The 15,172-nt window shown below is 35.9% G+C and overlaps 1 protein-coding gene across 4 annotated transcripts in view; it reads left to right on the top strand.

Moving 5' to 3' along the window:
• Positions 1-1,388: 1,388 nt before the first annotated feature.
• LOC136202108 (uncharacterized) overlaps positions 1,389-15,172 on the top strand; it is a 65,990-nt gene continuing 52,206 nt past the window's right edge. The window contains exons 1-6 of one of the 4 annotated variants that reach the window (XM_065992584.1): positions 1,389-1,638; positions 2,160-2,292; positions 2,416-2,520; positions 2,721-2,830; positions 4,716-4,855; positions 11,072-15,102. In XM_065992584.1, the coding sequence (XP_065848656.1) occupies positions 12,367-15,102 (2,736 nt within the window). In that variant the 5' untranslated portion in view covers positions 1,389-1,638; positions 2,160-2,292; positions 2,416-2,520; ... (1 more) ...; positions 4,716-4,855; positions 11,072-12,366. Of the gene's footprint in view, positions 1,639-2,159; positions 2,521-2,720; positions 2,831-4,715; positions 4,856-11,071; positions 15,103-15,172 lie in introns of all 4 variants that reach the window. The other 3 variants (XM_065992583.1, XM_065992585.1, XM_065992582.1) reach the window with 3 other exon arrangements.

The following is a 15,172-nucleotide window of genomic DNA, read 5'->3' as shown; positions in this document are numbered from 1 at the left end:
AGTTTGTGGATTGGATTCGCAATGGTTTGAGTAGGAGGGGGACTTGGCTCGGGACTGAGTGGTCGATCCTTTTTGCTGCCACGGTTTGGTGGATTTGACGCTGGTGCTGTTCGTTGATCTTTGAGCCTAGCATCCGAATAAGCTGGATTTTTTTTGTCTAAGGCGAGAGAAATTACCAAAGCACTCCGTATAGAACAAAGGTACTGTGATCGGCCTATTAGAGTGGTGTTGGTTAGATGGGTTCCCCCTGGATGCAGGATGAGTTAAATTTAATAGTGATGGTGCAAGCAAGGGGAACCCAGGGCTCGCTTCGGCCGGAGGGATCCTACGTGATGAGCATGGTGAGTGGTTAGGAGGTGTGGCGGTGAATCTTGGTTTTTGCACTGCAGTAATGGCACAATTATGGGTTTGTATTTTGGTCTCAAGTACGCATGGGCTAGACATTACTGCAAGGTAGTATTCGAAATAGACTCTTTGGTAGTAATTCGGCTTGTTAGTCATGAGGTGGTTCAACGAGATCGTTTTTCTTGGCTTATTATAGCGTGTCGTGATCTATATGACAGAGATTGGGAGGTGCAACTCGTTCATATCCTACGGAAAGGAACAAGGCAACTGATTGGATGACAAACTACACATGGAGTTTGAGTTTACGTTTTCACGACTGTGATGCGCCTCCTGCAGGCATACCTGTTTTTGGTGTTTTACTGGGTTTAGCCCCTCCATTGTAAAAAAAAGGGTTAAGGTGCAAAAATACCCCTAACATTTTGGGTCAGGAGCAATTTTACTCCTAACGTCTAAAATAGTACAATTTTATCCCTAATGTTGCAAGCCAAGAGCAATTTTACCCTTAACGTTGATAAATTAGGTCAATTTGAGAAATAATTCATCAAACTGTCTCTCGGTCATGAATCTTGTCATCTACACTTCACACATGCGTTATTTTATCACAACAAATCACAAACATATGTTTGAATGTGAAAAAAATAAGAAAAAATATACTGTCTTTTGCACGAATTAGACAAAAAAAATTTAAAAAATTCACTGAATTTATAAATATTACTTTCCAATTTTATTATTAAATTACAAAAAACATTATATCATTTTTTTTAGAACAAATTGATATGCAATTGGTGCAAAATAAAGAAAAAAATGACTGTAGTTTATAATAATGTCTGAAATTGATTCAATTTATCAACGTTAGGGGTAAAATTGCTCTTGGCTACAAACATTAGGGGTAAAATTGCACCATTTTAAATGTTAGGGATAAAATCGCTCATGACCCAAAACGCTAGAGTATTTTTGCACCTTAACCCTGAAAAAAATAAAAAAATAATAAATAATAATAAACTCACCCCGATCATCAATGATTCATTGCGGATGCTCTAAAAAATGCAAATGACACCAATTAATTGAGATGCTCCGAAATACCATAGTATAGAATATCTCGTCAAACTACATGGCATCTACGTCGGCTTCTAGTGGCAGTGGTGCTGCCGGAAGAATACGAAACTTGCCCTCAACTCTCTCCAGCGAAAATGCACATGTCATCTACCTCGGCTTCTCGTGGCAGTGGTGCTGCCCGGAAGAATACGAAACTTGACCTCAACTCTCTTCAGCGAAAACCAATCTCTCTTCGCTGTAAGTCGCAGCGATCTCCCTCCTTTGTTTTGTATAATAATTACATTCCTGGAAATTAATTACTTTTTGTGGAGTTCAAAATTCAAAGAATGAAGATGTTAATCACATTAAACCCTAATATATGCATAATTATAGAACGTTTTGTGTATAAGTGTGCTCAATTTCGAATCCCGATGCTTCAATTCATATGTTATCTGTTCTGTTGTGAGCATTCACATAAAGGGTGAAATGTTGCTTTTGTAAGATATAGGTTAATTCTTCTGAAACAATCAGTTTGTAGTTTGTTTTGCTTTCATTATTGGCACCACAAAACTAATTATGCCATTTTATGCAAAACCTAACCATACCCGTGTACTTAAGTTTATGATTGTTGATTGTCTCGTAGTTGAACTTTGTTGTTGTGTTGTATTGAAAGGACTTTTCTGGTTTTGGTAATTAAAAAACTTTTGGGCTTAAAAACGGCGATGTTCCTAAAAAGATTCTAACTAAGCGGTGCCTAAATCCCTCTAACTCTCACCCAGATAAGTTTCCAAACAAGAGGAAGTACCTTTCGTTGCTTCAAGGAGGAAGAGTGGAGAAAAGGAATCACTAAAATTGCAAATCTTCAAACCATAGGCTGTGGATATATGTAATGGTGTTATTTATGAGTATCAGGTACTTTTTTCTTATTAGAAATTGGATGAGGGCTTGATACTTTGAAGGGTTAAAATTGATTTTCTCAAATTGCTTCTAACCGGCGTGATTATGCAATTCTGGATTTTTGCCCACTAATGCAAGTTTGTACAAGCTCTGAATACGATGAAGGGAATTGCAGTTGATTTGGAGAAAGATAATGAATCTGGATTTTCTGAGACACCTTGGATTTTCTGTCACGGTTTACATGTATTTATTCTTGCTTTTGGGCCTTCGTTGATTTTTTTATTTGTTTGTTCATTTGTAGTTATCCTTCAGAAAATTACAAATGTGATTCAGCACTTGTGTTTTTAGATGCTTGTATTTGCTTTCATTTTACAATTAACTTTTGAAGAGGACGAATTCTTATTTTTTGCATCTTCAACTTATTGATACCTTAATCCTTCCAGCTAAAGGAATTTGACAATGCTGTTGCTGAATTGCTAGAGCTTATGACAACTGTGGACACCATACATCGGCAATTGCATCAGTAGGACATGCATATGAGTCTCCGGAAAAGGTGTTAATATCTTTTTCCTATTCTCATACTATTTATTTATTATTTGATAATACCTTTGCTGTTGGTATGATGTTTGAATCACAGTTCTCTGATTTTGACAAGTTGCTTGAGGCTGAGTTTCAAAAGCTTACGTCAAGTTCTATTTCAAATAATCACCTCAATTTAGAGAAGCCATGTGGGTATATGTTAAGAATGATGACCAAGGTAAGGTGGGACCAAAGGTGTTGAGATTTTACACTAGGAAGAAGGGTAAAGGGGTACTCACTAATTTGTCTGTGGCGAGTAGTAAGTTAGCTTAAATAAGGGGAGAGCTGAATGAGAGAGTCGGTTGTTGTTTTGCTATTTTGGGTACCACCTGCATTGTGGCAGCAGTGGTGGGGGCAGTGTCCCTGGGTCTTTACTTTGTAACTTCCTAGTGAAGGAAGGCCTATTCACTGTTCTATTGAATCAAATATCAGACTCTCGTGCTCTTATTATCTTTGCTCTCTTATAGTTTAACCTAAATCTGTTGGAGTTGAAGTGATTTCTATCAGTATATTTTCCTGATATTATGAGGCAAATTCAAAGATATTGCTTGGTTTGTACCTATTGGTTCATTGGTCTTATTTCTAGTTAACTATTATCACCATTTTACTTTTCATATCAATTAAATAAACTACAAAAGTCTAGTCTTTGACTAGCAGCATGACTATTTTACCATTATGAATTTGTAATCGAACTACAAGGCAATTCATAAAAATGGTGCATGAAGTTCCAAAAAGATAAAAACCTAAGGAAGTAAAGAGAAATAATTTCCAAGTAATAGCAAACTGACAAAGTTGTAAGCTTTTCGTCATTGCTCATGATTGTAATGGTTTTGTTGATAATCAGAAATCCTTGCTGTTATCTTAAGTTTAGAATCATAGTTGTCAAATCGAGATTCGACTCGTGAATCGAAATCCTCATTTTGTGAATCGTGACTTAAAATATTTGGTTCAAATTCATTATATTATAAAAAAGAAAATATTTACTATGTTGAACTTAAAATATTATAAAATATTAGTCTAGAAATGAAATTTTATTGTCAAAAAAGAATTCATATCAATTCTAATGCAAATGCGATCCTAATAAAACTAATTCACAAATTGGAGACTGTTTAATAACTTAGTGGAGATGGAGAGTTTGAGTTTCTCACTCTGTTTGTTTGCCTTGTTGTCAACTTGATAATGATGGAATGAAACTAGTTTGAGTTTGATAACTAGATAAATAACAATCAGACTAGAGGAGAGTGAGTTGAGTAGTTAGTGTTGTTGAAGTTTTTGATGAACTGTGGTGAAGACCCAGCTTCAAATAGAGCTGAGTTGAATTGAATCGAATCGTATGATTTGAATTGAGAATCGTAAGATTCTGTTAGAAATTAGATTCGTCCTATAGATTCGGCTCGAAATAGAGCTGAATCAAATTGTACGATTCGAAGCAAATTCTAAGATTCTAATAGCAGTGTTTAGAATTATACCATTTCTGAGACCCTGAATTTTGTTGAAGCTTGTGAAAGCCTAAAAATCCAAAATGATTCTAACTGCATTTTCTTCTGTAAAAAATCAAGGATCAACCATTTATGTCAGTGTAGGTTTAGATCATTAAAAGACCTCCGCAAGAATATTTGTCTGACAAGGAGGATTTTTGTTTCTAAGTTAATCGCTATGGACTGATGAGATTTGTAGCTAAATCAAGTACCATGATTTTGCAGAAACTAAAGTCATAGTTGATCTGTTTGATTGGTCCATATGTGTTAGCCTGGTTTTTACTGCATAACTATGGTCCTATGCGCATAAACGCTCTCCTTATTGTAATGTATTTATTTTTCATGAATAATCATTTAGTGCGTTATATTTCACTTCTACAGAACCTTCATCGTGAAGGGAAACCAATGCCAGCTGAAGAGCAGGAGGACATTGTCATGACTAGTACACAGTGCAGCCTTTTGAATAATGTTTTCCCAATGAGTGGAAAGCCCATTATTGAATTACCAGAGCCACTTCACAGGTATTTTTTCTTTCTTGAAAATTATGTTAACTTATTTGTTTTAGTAGTCTAGTGTTTTACTTTTGATTAACTGCTTAAGTTTTGGTTGGAATTCAAGCCAAAAGAAAGAGAATGAGTGGCATTACTTATATGGAAAGCCATATGCCTGCCTATATAGGCACATGGGTTTCTCCGTGCAAACGATATCGAAGTTACTTAAAATAGCCTTCATACGACTTAACTGTTACATGTTCCTTTTCTCTGCATGTTGCTATCCAAATAGAGAACTCGGTTGTGTTTGTGACTGTTTGTTGATTGAAGCAGATCAATATAACCGATCTTGTATTAGGAAAGACGATTGAAGGAATAAAGTAGGAATCTACTATGTTTTCCTAAGAGCTCCTCTCTTGACCTTGATTATTCTGGCAAAATGAACTTCCTTTTATCATGCACTAGAAGATTTCATATTGTGTGCAGTAGTGTCATTATTTGAAAGAGGCAAAGTTGCATGTAGGGAAAAAAATCACCTTAGGGCAGGTATTGTTTGATTGATAGCAGACATCTTTGCTAAAGAGAACGTTCTCAACATAATTAGATCATTGTTAAACTTCAAAACATGTACTCTTATAACATTAGGTCTAGCATGAAGATTGAAATATCTGGTGCAACCTTGACTTCCTAATATTTTTATCATGTGACTGAATGCAATTTTCTCTTGAAATGTTATATCAAAATAGGTTTTCATTCTTATAGGCATTAAAAACGTTAATCAATGTTGGCTTTGATTCAAGGAGAGTAAACACAGTATTTAGATGTGAAATATATCACTTGTTAGTAACATATCACAAACATATGATTAAATATGAAAAAATTAAGAAAATATATTGTATTTTGTACAAGTTGGACGAAAAAAATCAAATATTTCACCGAATTTAAACAATATTAATCTCCAATTCTATTTGTTAAATCACAAAAAATATGAACTCTTTTTTTAGAATCAATAAGGAACAAAATCTGTGTGTTTTATAATAATGTTTGAAATTGATCCAACTTGCCAAAATTACGGGTAAAATTGATCTTCGCTTTCAAAGTTAGGGGTAAAATTGTACAATTTTAGACGTTAAGGGTAAAATTGCTCATGCATGTAAACATCCCTAATTTTAATGTTTTGTTTTTTGATCAAAAAATGAATATATATATTAAGCCTGAAGGCAAGAAATGTCATTACAGACGAGACTCCAAATGCTAACTGGGTAATCCTCCATAAAAACAATTTTGGAGTTCAAATCCCTTGCCCACCTGGCCAGAGCATGTGCTACTTTATTCCCTTCATGATGAATGAATAGGAAGTTACAAGAGGAAAAATCAAAACTCAGAGATATGACATCAGAATATAAAAAAGCTAAATTAGATTGTGGAATGTCTCTCGAAATTAGGCGTTTGATTACCCCTTTCCCATCCGATTCGATTACTACCAGGTTGAAACAACAATCTTTTGCAAAAAGAATACTTTCATAAATAGCAAACAGTTCAGCCGCCTCCGCCAATCTACACTCCGCACTTGGTATCCCTGCAGTCGCTAGAACTTGACCCTGTGCATCCCTTACAATGATCCCGAACCTAGTCTGCCCATTTATCAGATCCGAGGATGCGTCACAATTTAGCTTGTAAGTTCCGGCGGCTGGTGCAATCCAGCTGATGTTATTCCTATCAGCAGCCACGGTCCTTGCAGCTTGCAGAATACAGTTTGATGGACGTTGGGCCTCTAAGTGATTCCATTCCGACTACAAGTCTTCAAATTTTTTGCTGCAACACTTCGGAATATCCTCACTTGTATGAATCCAGCGGTTTCGTTTCTATCAGCTCCACCACAACAACAACAACAACAAAGCCTTAGTCCCGAAATGATTCGGGGTCGGCTAACATGAACCATCATATAAAACCGTGAAAATCAAGTCGTGTCAGCGACACAGATTCGCTCCCTCCACTCCGTCCTATCCACTACCATATTTTCCTCAATTCCCAATAAACTCATATCACTTTCCAGCAAAGGGAAAAAATCCCCAATTGAATTCTGCAACATAAAAAAAAAAAAAAAGGGCGGCCCGGTCGCATTACGCGTCCCCGCTGAGCGAGGGTCCGGGGAGGGGTCCCACCACAAGGGTGTATTGGGGGCAAGCCTTCCCTTGCCAATTTAATTGGCAAGAGGCCGCTCCTAAGACTCGAACCCGTGACCTCTGGTCACACGACAACAACGTTTTACCGTTGCGCCAAGGCTCGCCCTCGAATTCTGCAACATAAACTCAAATAAATCCCACAGGCCAGTAATTAACACTTTGTCCAAGCGAGCCGATAACGGTAGTGAATGCCACAAGTCTTTGACATATGGGCATTTTAGAAGAGCATGTAAAACGCTTTCCAGCTCTTGACACCGTCTACATATTGGATCCACGTTTAAACCCCGTTTGTGTTGATTTAACATACAAGGCAGATTATTCTTCATAGCTTTCCACATGAAATGCTGTACTTTTGGTGGAACATTGAGTTTCCAAATAGCACTCCATTTCTTCAGCTTTACTTCTCACTTCCTCAACTAAGTAATAGAATGATCTGACTGTAAACAAACCGGATTTCTCACGTGCCCAATACATCTCGTCGGGTGGCCTCCTGTAACTTATTTTGATTTGCAGGACAGCCTGAGCCTCTTCTTCAACAAAGACTTCACGAACCCGTTCTCTCCTCCATACACAACCATCAGGATCAATCAATTCACACACCATATTCGGCTGTGGAGCAACCAAGGAAACCAACGACTTTTTGTAATTGACTTTTTGTAATTGAGAGCAGGGATCCAATTATCATTCCAAATATGTATCCATCCTACTTCCGTCTCCAACCCTCCACATTAAACCTTTGAGAAAGACTTTTCTAGATTCCCATATACCACGCCAAAAGAAACTTGGATTGGATCCCAACATAGCATTAAGGAAGTTGGCATTAGCATAGTATTTTGCTTTAATTACCCGAGAGCAAAGTGAAGTGGGACCTTTGTATAATTTCCAACATTGCTTAGCAAGTATGGTGATATTAAAAGACTGCAACCACCAAAAGCCTAAACCTCCATTGGATTCGGATGTACATATCGCCTCCCACGCAAGCAGAGTATAGTGGGTGTTTATCATCTCGGCCCCCCACCAGAATTTGCTTATAATACTCTGAATCTCCCCGCAAAAAAAAATTGAGTAATAAAAAACATGACATAAGGAGGAAAGTCAGATTTAGTTCTTCCATTGGTGTTAGAAGAATCTGAAACTTCCTTCTTATTCTTCTTGTACTTCTGCCCTTTTTCTCCCTGACTGGAATGACCCTTTGCAAATAATGCACCTTCAACAAAATTCTCAGACCTCAAAAGTCTCCTTTGCTCTTATGCCTGCAAAGCATTCAACAACTCTGCCAAACTAATTTTTGACAGATCCTTTCAGGAACGGTCATAAGAAGCTTTTGAACTAATCTAGAATCAGGAAATTCAGTACCAAGTAATCTTACTTTGTTAGCAATGCTAAGCAATTTGCCTGAATACTCTTGGACAGTTTCTGAATCCTTCATCTTTTGAAATTCAAATTCTCTGATCAAGTTAAGAGCCTTCATTCCCTTGATCTTCTCATCTCCTTCAAATTCCTTCTTCAAGAAATTCCAGACTTCAAAAGCTGCTTTCATTGTCATGATTCTGATAAAGATACCAGACAACAAATAACGTAGCTCTGGCCTTCGACTTTCCTGATTCTTCTCCTTGTGATTTTTGCTCTGTGCCATAGTTGGATTCTTGGATAATGGAGGAACTTTGTAGTCCTCTTCAACAGCTTCCCAGAGATCATTAGCCTCTAGATGTGCTTCCATCCGTGCTGCTCAAATATAATAATAGCCTTCACCGTTGAAAACAGGTGGTGCTAATGCAGTAAATGGAGTTTCTGACGAATCCATAAAAGAAGAAGAGAAAAAGAAATAATAACAAATTCACAAGTCCCTCAAGAAGAGAGCTGTGATACCAATTTGTTGGAATGTCAGACTTAATAAAAGAGAATGAATGAGATGATTTTATAACAACTCAATTTGTTGTAATTGCGTACGTATTATTGATCTGATACTGAGTTTAAATACAGCAGGAACAATTACAGAATAACTGTTGAATAACCACTCCCTACAAATTAGTGAATTAATAACCACTTCAGCAACCGACTAAATCAAACTTACAGAAGAAGATATGCTAAACATAATATAAAAATAATGTAGCAGTTACTAAAGCATAAATTCAATAAAAGATGTTGTTGGGCCTTAATGCGTTGGACTTAGGATTTTTTTTGCCTATTAAAAATGTTGAATGTTGGGGCTTTTAACAAAGAAAAAAGTAGCTAAGAAACATTTTACAAATTACAAAAATAGGAGAAAAAAATATAAAATTACGAATATAGCAGAGTAAATGAAGTATCAATTCAGTGTATATGAGGTATCATTTCGATATTTGAGGTTATACTTGGACATATTTTTTTTTTTATTGTGGCTAACCAGGGAACTGAAAATTGCCAAAACAAAACAAAACTAGTTCAAAACTATATTTGTTAAAGTTTCTTGAAAAACTCACTCTGGATAAATTTTACGCATATTTATTTTTTTGGTATATAATATAATGTGTTTTTTTTATATTTTAATAATCATATATTGATTCATGTATACTATTGAAACGGAGTTCACATGCTTATGTCAAAAAGATATACTAACAATGAAAATTGCATGTGTTATGCTATCATTTAAGGTTAGACTTGAGTGGTTAAGAGCATCAAGTCGCTTAACTTAGATTTCGATTTCGAGTCCTAATGTGTACAAAAAGTTTTAATTGGGAGAAGGATCCACCTTAAAGCATGTCTGATGAGCCTCGAACCGAGAAATTGGACAAACTATCAATTTTTTTTTTGCATGCAGCATTAATATTGTAATTATAAATAATGGCAAGATAAAAAATATGTATGTGGTTTGTCTTATTTGCAAATACATTACACATACTTTAAAAGCAGGGCTGTAAAAGCTCGATCATGTTCGGTTCTATTTATAAACGAGCCGACCTTGAGCACGGCGAAACTCGACAACAAAGCTTGCTAGCAGGATCGATTATAGATTCATGAACAAAACTCATGAGCAAACTTGATTATATTTTCATGAACACATCCGTAAACAAGTTTGTTTCGATTATTTTTTTAATAATAATATTTCGATACTGGGGATAATGTAAAACAACAAAACTAAAATTTAGTTTTATATGTTTTAAAACTATATAGTTTTGTATTAAAGAAATTTCAAATCTATACAATTAATGAATATAATTAATGAGTTGTCGTGAGCGAAGTTCACGAACCGAATTAACGAGCTGCTCGCGAGTAAAACTCGTGAACTAGCTCAACAATAATATTGAGCTTGAGCAAGTTAATTTTCTGCAATTCTGAACAGGCCAAAACTTGGTTCGACTCGATTATAACCCTATTTAAAAGTTCGCTAGATGTTTGTAGTACGTTTTGTTAACGAAAAGGTAATATTTTAATTACACTATTAGTTGTGATGATGTGTGCATGTGACAATCAAGAGTATTTTAGTCTTTCTAAAAACAAAGTTAGATATTGACAAAATACAAGTCTTCCAAATCAAAACCATAAATCATACTTGTATTACTAATTTTACCATTTTTGATATTTGAATTTTATATAGATATGTTCATTGATATTTATGTTCATGTTCAAATTGATGTTTTAAAATACTATATTTTATTAATAAAACATCCATCAAATCTTCATAGAGATTTGCAAACTTTTAATCACATCATTATAAAGCAATCCACAAAAATTTGATGGGTCGGTCTGGCTGAGTGTGAACATTAAAGTAGGTACTGCAGTATTTGAATATGAATTAATGTGAGAAAATGAAGGCTGAGTCACTAACCACTAACTTCTTCATTTGAAATTACTTTCATTATAACCATTTGATTAATGTTTCTGTATTAACTTTTTTCTCTTTATGGTTTCTCTTTTTTATTTTATTATTATTTTTAGGATAGAGGATAAAAATTTTTATCCTTGTCGGCCAATATAATGTTACCTCAGTTTCAAAACAGGTTTGGGATAAAATATTTTTAAATTCGACAGGATATTTTGATTTTTTTTTTTTTTTTTGTTTTCAACATGTGCTGAACAGGTTATAAGAATTCGAAAAAGATAGAACTCACATAGCTCTATAAGAGCATCTCCAATGCAAGGTGTTTGGAAGGGTATTTGATGAGGTGAAGAGTGCTTGAAAGAGTGTCTTGCATTAGAGTAACAAAGATTGCTTAAATGATTATGACAATATTAATTTTTTTTTGCATCCCTTTACCCTCTTATTTTTTCTTTTTTAATATAAAAAATGATTTAGTTGGCTACTATTAGTGGAATTTTATGACAATATTTTTAAATTATATTTAAAATAATGATTTGTGGGACCATGGTGACAACTTTTATAGTTATTAGCATTGGAGTTTTTTTTAAGTTGCCAAATTTGACGTGGATGAGAGAGAAAATAAAATAATATATTTTGAAATGGTATGTTAAGTTTTGGCAACTTTGAAGGGTGCTTGCATTAGAGAGTACCTAATAGGTCCAAAATATTAAAATTTTGAATTTTGGACAAGTCTGGGCCATTCCACACCCCGATAAAAAATTTTGAGACAGGAGGCTGAATGTCTACCCCCTATGTTTATTCAATCTTTAAAGTTTAATAATAACGATAGTGAAGCCAATGAGGGTTGGTTCGAGTGGTAAGGCGTTGAACCTCTGCTTGACAGGTTTGAGGTTCGATTCCCCACTCCGTCAAAATTTAGCCCTCATTTGGACAATTTTATCCTTTTCATAAAAAAAATTTCTAAACTTGGATTTTTGAGAGAATCGTGTCCGCCTAGGCCAAAATTTGGCCTATGTAAAATCATGATGAAAAATATGAATTATTTGTGATGAAAAATGCAAAATTCTCTAATTTTTTGTCACAAAAAATGCAAAATCGTCACAAAATTCACGATTTTTTTTGATAAAAAACGTAAATTTTAATGTTTCCAACTCATATTCATCTATTTTTGGGGTTCGGGTTGTCAAACATCAATTATTTTCATAATTTTAATTATTGTTGTTCGGGTTTGTGATTTTAAAGAGAGAATTTTCAGTTTTTTTTATCAAAATTATGAGAAGGGTAAAGGGGCCTTTAACTAGTAATTTGAGGACGATATTTAACAATCCACATTATCTATTCCCTATTCATTTCACATTTCTAATCAAAAGCTCCCAAAAATCACCAAAAATCATTTCAGAGTGGGAATCTATTCCTTACCTTTCACATTGTCAATCCACATCATATAATTATAGTTTTCACTTTCGTCTTTCATCAGATCATTTCTACTACTTTCTTCCCTTTCTATCTTCCAAATCATCTACTTCTCTCTCTCTCTCTCTTCACTTTCTATCATGGATTGCATTCTTTCATTTTTGGGCAACTTAATTACAGATCCCATCAAACAATACATTGTTACGCCTACCGCACGACACATTGGCTATGCTTTCAACTGCAACACCAAAGTCCAGACTCTCCATGATCAGGTTGAGCAATTGAAGAACAAGAAAGACAGGTTGCAGCAGGCCGTTAACGATGCTACTCGAAACGGTGAAGAGATCTATGAAAATGTTACCAAGTGGCTGAGCAGTGCAGATAGAGCTATTCCAGATGCTGAGGAACTTGTGCAACAGAAAGAAGAAGCCAAGAAAAAGTGCTTGGTGGGATTATGTCCCAACTTCAAGTCTCGCTACCAGCTGAGCAAGAAATCAGACAAGAAAGCTTCAGGGATCGAGAAGCTTCTAAATGAAAAAGAACTAGATTCGATTTCCTTCTGCCCCCCTCTGCAACCGATACCGGTGCCTTCTGTGTACAGCCGCGAAGCCTTGCCTTCAAGGGTGTTGCTGCTCAACCAAATTATGGATGCTTTGAGAGATCCTACTCTGAATATGTTAGGGGTCTATGGTATGGGAGGCATCGGTAAAACCACACTAGCAAAGGAGGTCCAACGAAAAGCACTAGCAGAGAAGCTGTTTGAGACTGTGGTGGTGGTTGCTGTTTCTCACGCACCAGAGTTGAGAAGGATTCAGGCAGAGATTGCTGATTTCTTAGGACTGAAATTTGATGCCGAAGAACTACCGGGAAGAGCAAGTCAACTTGATAGAAGGTTAGACAAATCCAAAGTACTAATTGTTCTTGATGATCTTTGGCAAAAGCTTGATTTGAGTGCTATCGGAATTCCTTGTGGGGATGCATTTAAGGGTTGCAAAATAATGCTTACCTCAAGGAACAGAGATCTATTATCGAGTGAGATGCGGACACAAAAACTATTCTCACTTGAAGCTCTAGAAGATGAAGAGACGTGGAAGTTGTTTGAAATGTCTGTTGCTGAGGCTAAAGATCCACAATTCCATGCAATAGCAACTAAAATTGCAAAAAAATGTGCAGGGTTACCTCTTTTGATTCAACTAGTTGCCACCGATTTACAGAATAAAAAATCTCATGTGTGGAATGATAAGCTAAATCAGCTGTCTACCTTGGGGGATGAAGAAATAGAGGAAAGAGTATACAAAGTCCTTGAGTCAAGCTATCATAATCTACCCGGAAAGGAAGCAAAGTCATTTTTCTTGCTTTGTGCTCTGTTTGGGCAATCTAACATCCGGATCCGGTACTTGTTGACTCATTGTATGGGTTTGGGTTTATTTAGAGGCATTAGTAACATTGAAGATGCAAGGAACAAAGTGCTAACCTTGATAGGAAAACTCAAAGACAAGAGTTTATTGCTGGATGGCGACATTGATGGATGTGTCAAAATACATGACCTTGTTCGTGATACTGCTCTCTCAATTGCATCTAGAGAGCAACATGCACATATTGGAACAAATGAGGTTGGATTCAGAGATGGGCCAAAGGAAAATTGCACCAGAATATCTCTTACGTACCCTGATCTCCATGAGCTTCCTGCAGGCCTAGCTTGCCCAGAGGCAGAATTGTTTTTACTTTTCACAGAAGATCTTTCTCTAGAAATGCCCGATTCCTTTTTTGAAAGGATCCAAAACTTGAAGGTTGTTCATTTCTCCGGCATGTGTCTGGTGCCTCTTCCTTCATCAATTGGTTCACTTACAAAGCTTCAGACATTGTGTTTGCATGGATGCCGGTTGGATAATATAGCCACCATTGGAGAGTTGAAGCAACTACAGTTGCTCAGTTTTGCAGGTTCGAAGATTGTTGAATTGCCTAAAGAAATAGAGGCATTGACTCAATTGAAGCAATTAGATTTAAGAAATTGCTCCAATCTCCGAGTAATTCCTGAAAATGTGTTATCAAAACTGTGCTCGTTAGAAGAACTGTACATGCTTAACAGTTTTGTTCGATGGAATGCCAATGGTAATGCGAGACTTGTGGAGTTAGAGAGTTTGCCTAAGCTTTCGACTTTAGAAATACAAATTGAAAATTCTAAGTGGATACCACAAGGTTGCAGGTTCTTTGATGGGTTGAGAAGTTATAAAATATCCATAGGTGATGAATGGGCTAACTGGGAAGAGAACGATGATGAAAGATCAAGAGCGATAAGGCTAAAGCTAGATGCAGGTATTCATTTGGAGGATGGGATTAAAGTGTTGTTGAGAGGGACTGAATATCTATATTTATTTAAAGCAATGGGAATTGAGAGTGTATTGTATGATCTAGATCGAGAAGGCTTTCTGCCATTGAAGCATCTATGCATTATTAATTGTGGCATTCAACATCTGATCAAGTCGACTATGGGGGCTTCTTGCCCTGCCTTTCCCAACTTGGAGTCGTTGGATCTAATTGATTTAATGAGCTTGGAGAAGATGTGTCATGGTCAACTACATATGGGGTCTTTTGGTGAATTACGAATCCTAAAAATCAATGGTTGTCATAAATTGAAGAGCCTCTTTTCATTCTCATCAGCCAAATGTTTACTTCGACTTCGAAAAATTGAAATTTGCTCTTGTAATAACCTGGAAGCTATAATTTGTGAAGGAAGTGAAGATGAGCATTACAACAATGAAGTGATCGAGTTCAATCAGTTGAGCTCTTTAAGGCTCGCGAATCTCCCAAATCTCACAGGCTTTTGCAAAAGAAAAGAGGGAACTGCACCAATGGAATTGCTTTTCAATGAATTGGTATGCTCTTTTTCTAGTCCAAGTTAGATTTTTTTTTTTTCTTTTTTCTTTTCATATATAAACACAACAT

The sequence above is a fragment of the Euphorbia lathyris genome, chromosome 8 (genome assembly GCF_963576675.1).
Source record: "Euphorbia lathyris chromosome 8, ddEupLath1.1, whole genome shotgun sequence".
Lineage (NCBI taxonomy): Eukaryota > Viridiplantae > Streptophyta > Magnoliopsida > Malpighiales > Euphorbiaceae > Euphorbia > Euphorbia lathyris.
Note: the sequence above shows the minus strand (reverse complement) of the source record. Positions and strands in the feature narration are given on the sequence as shown.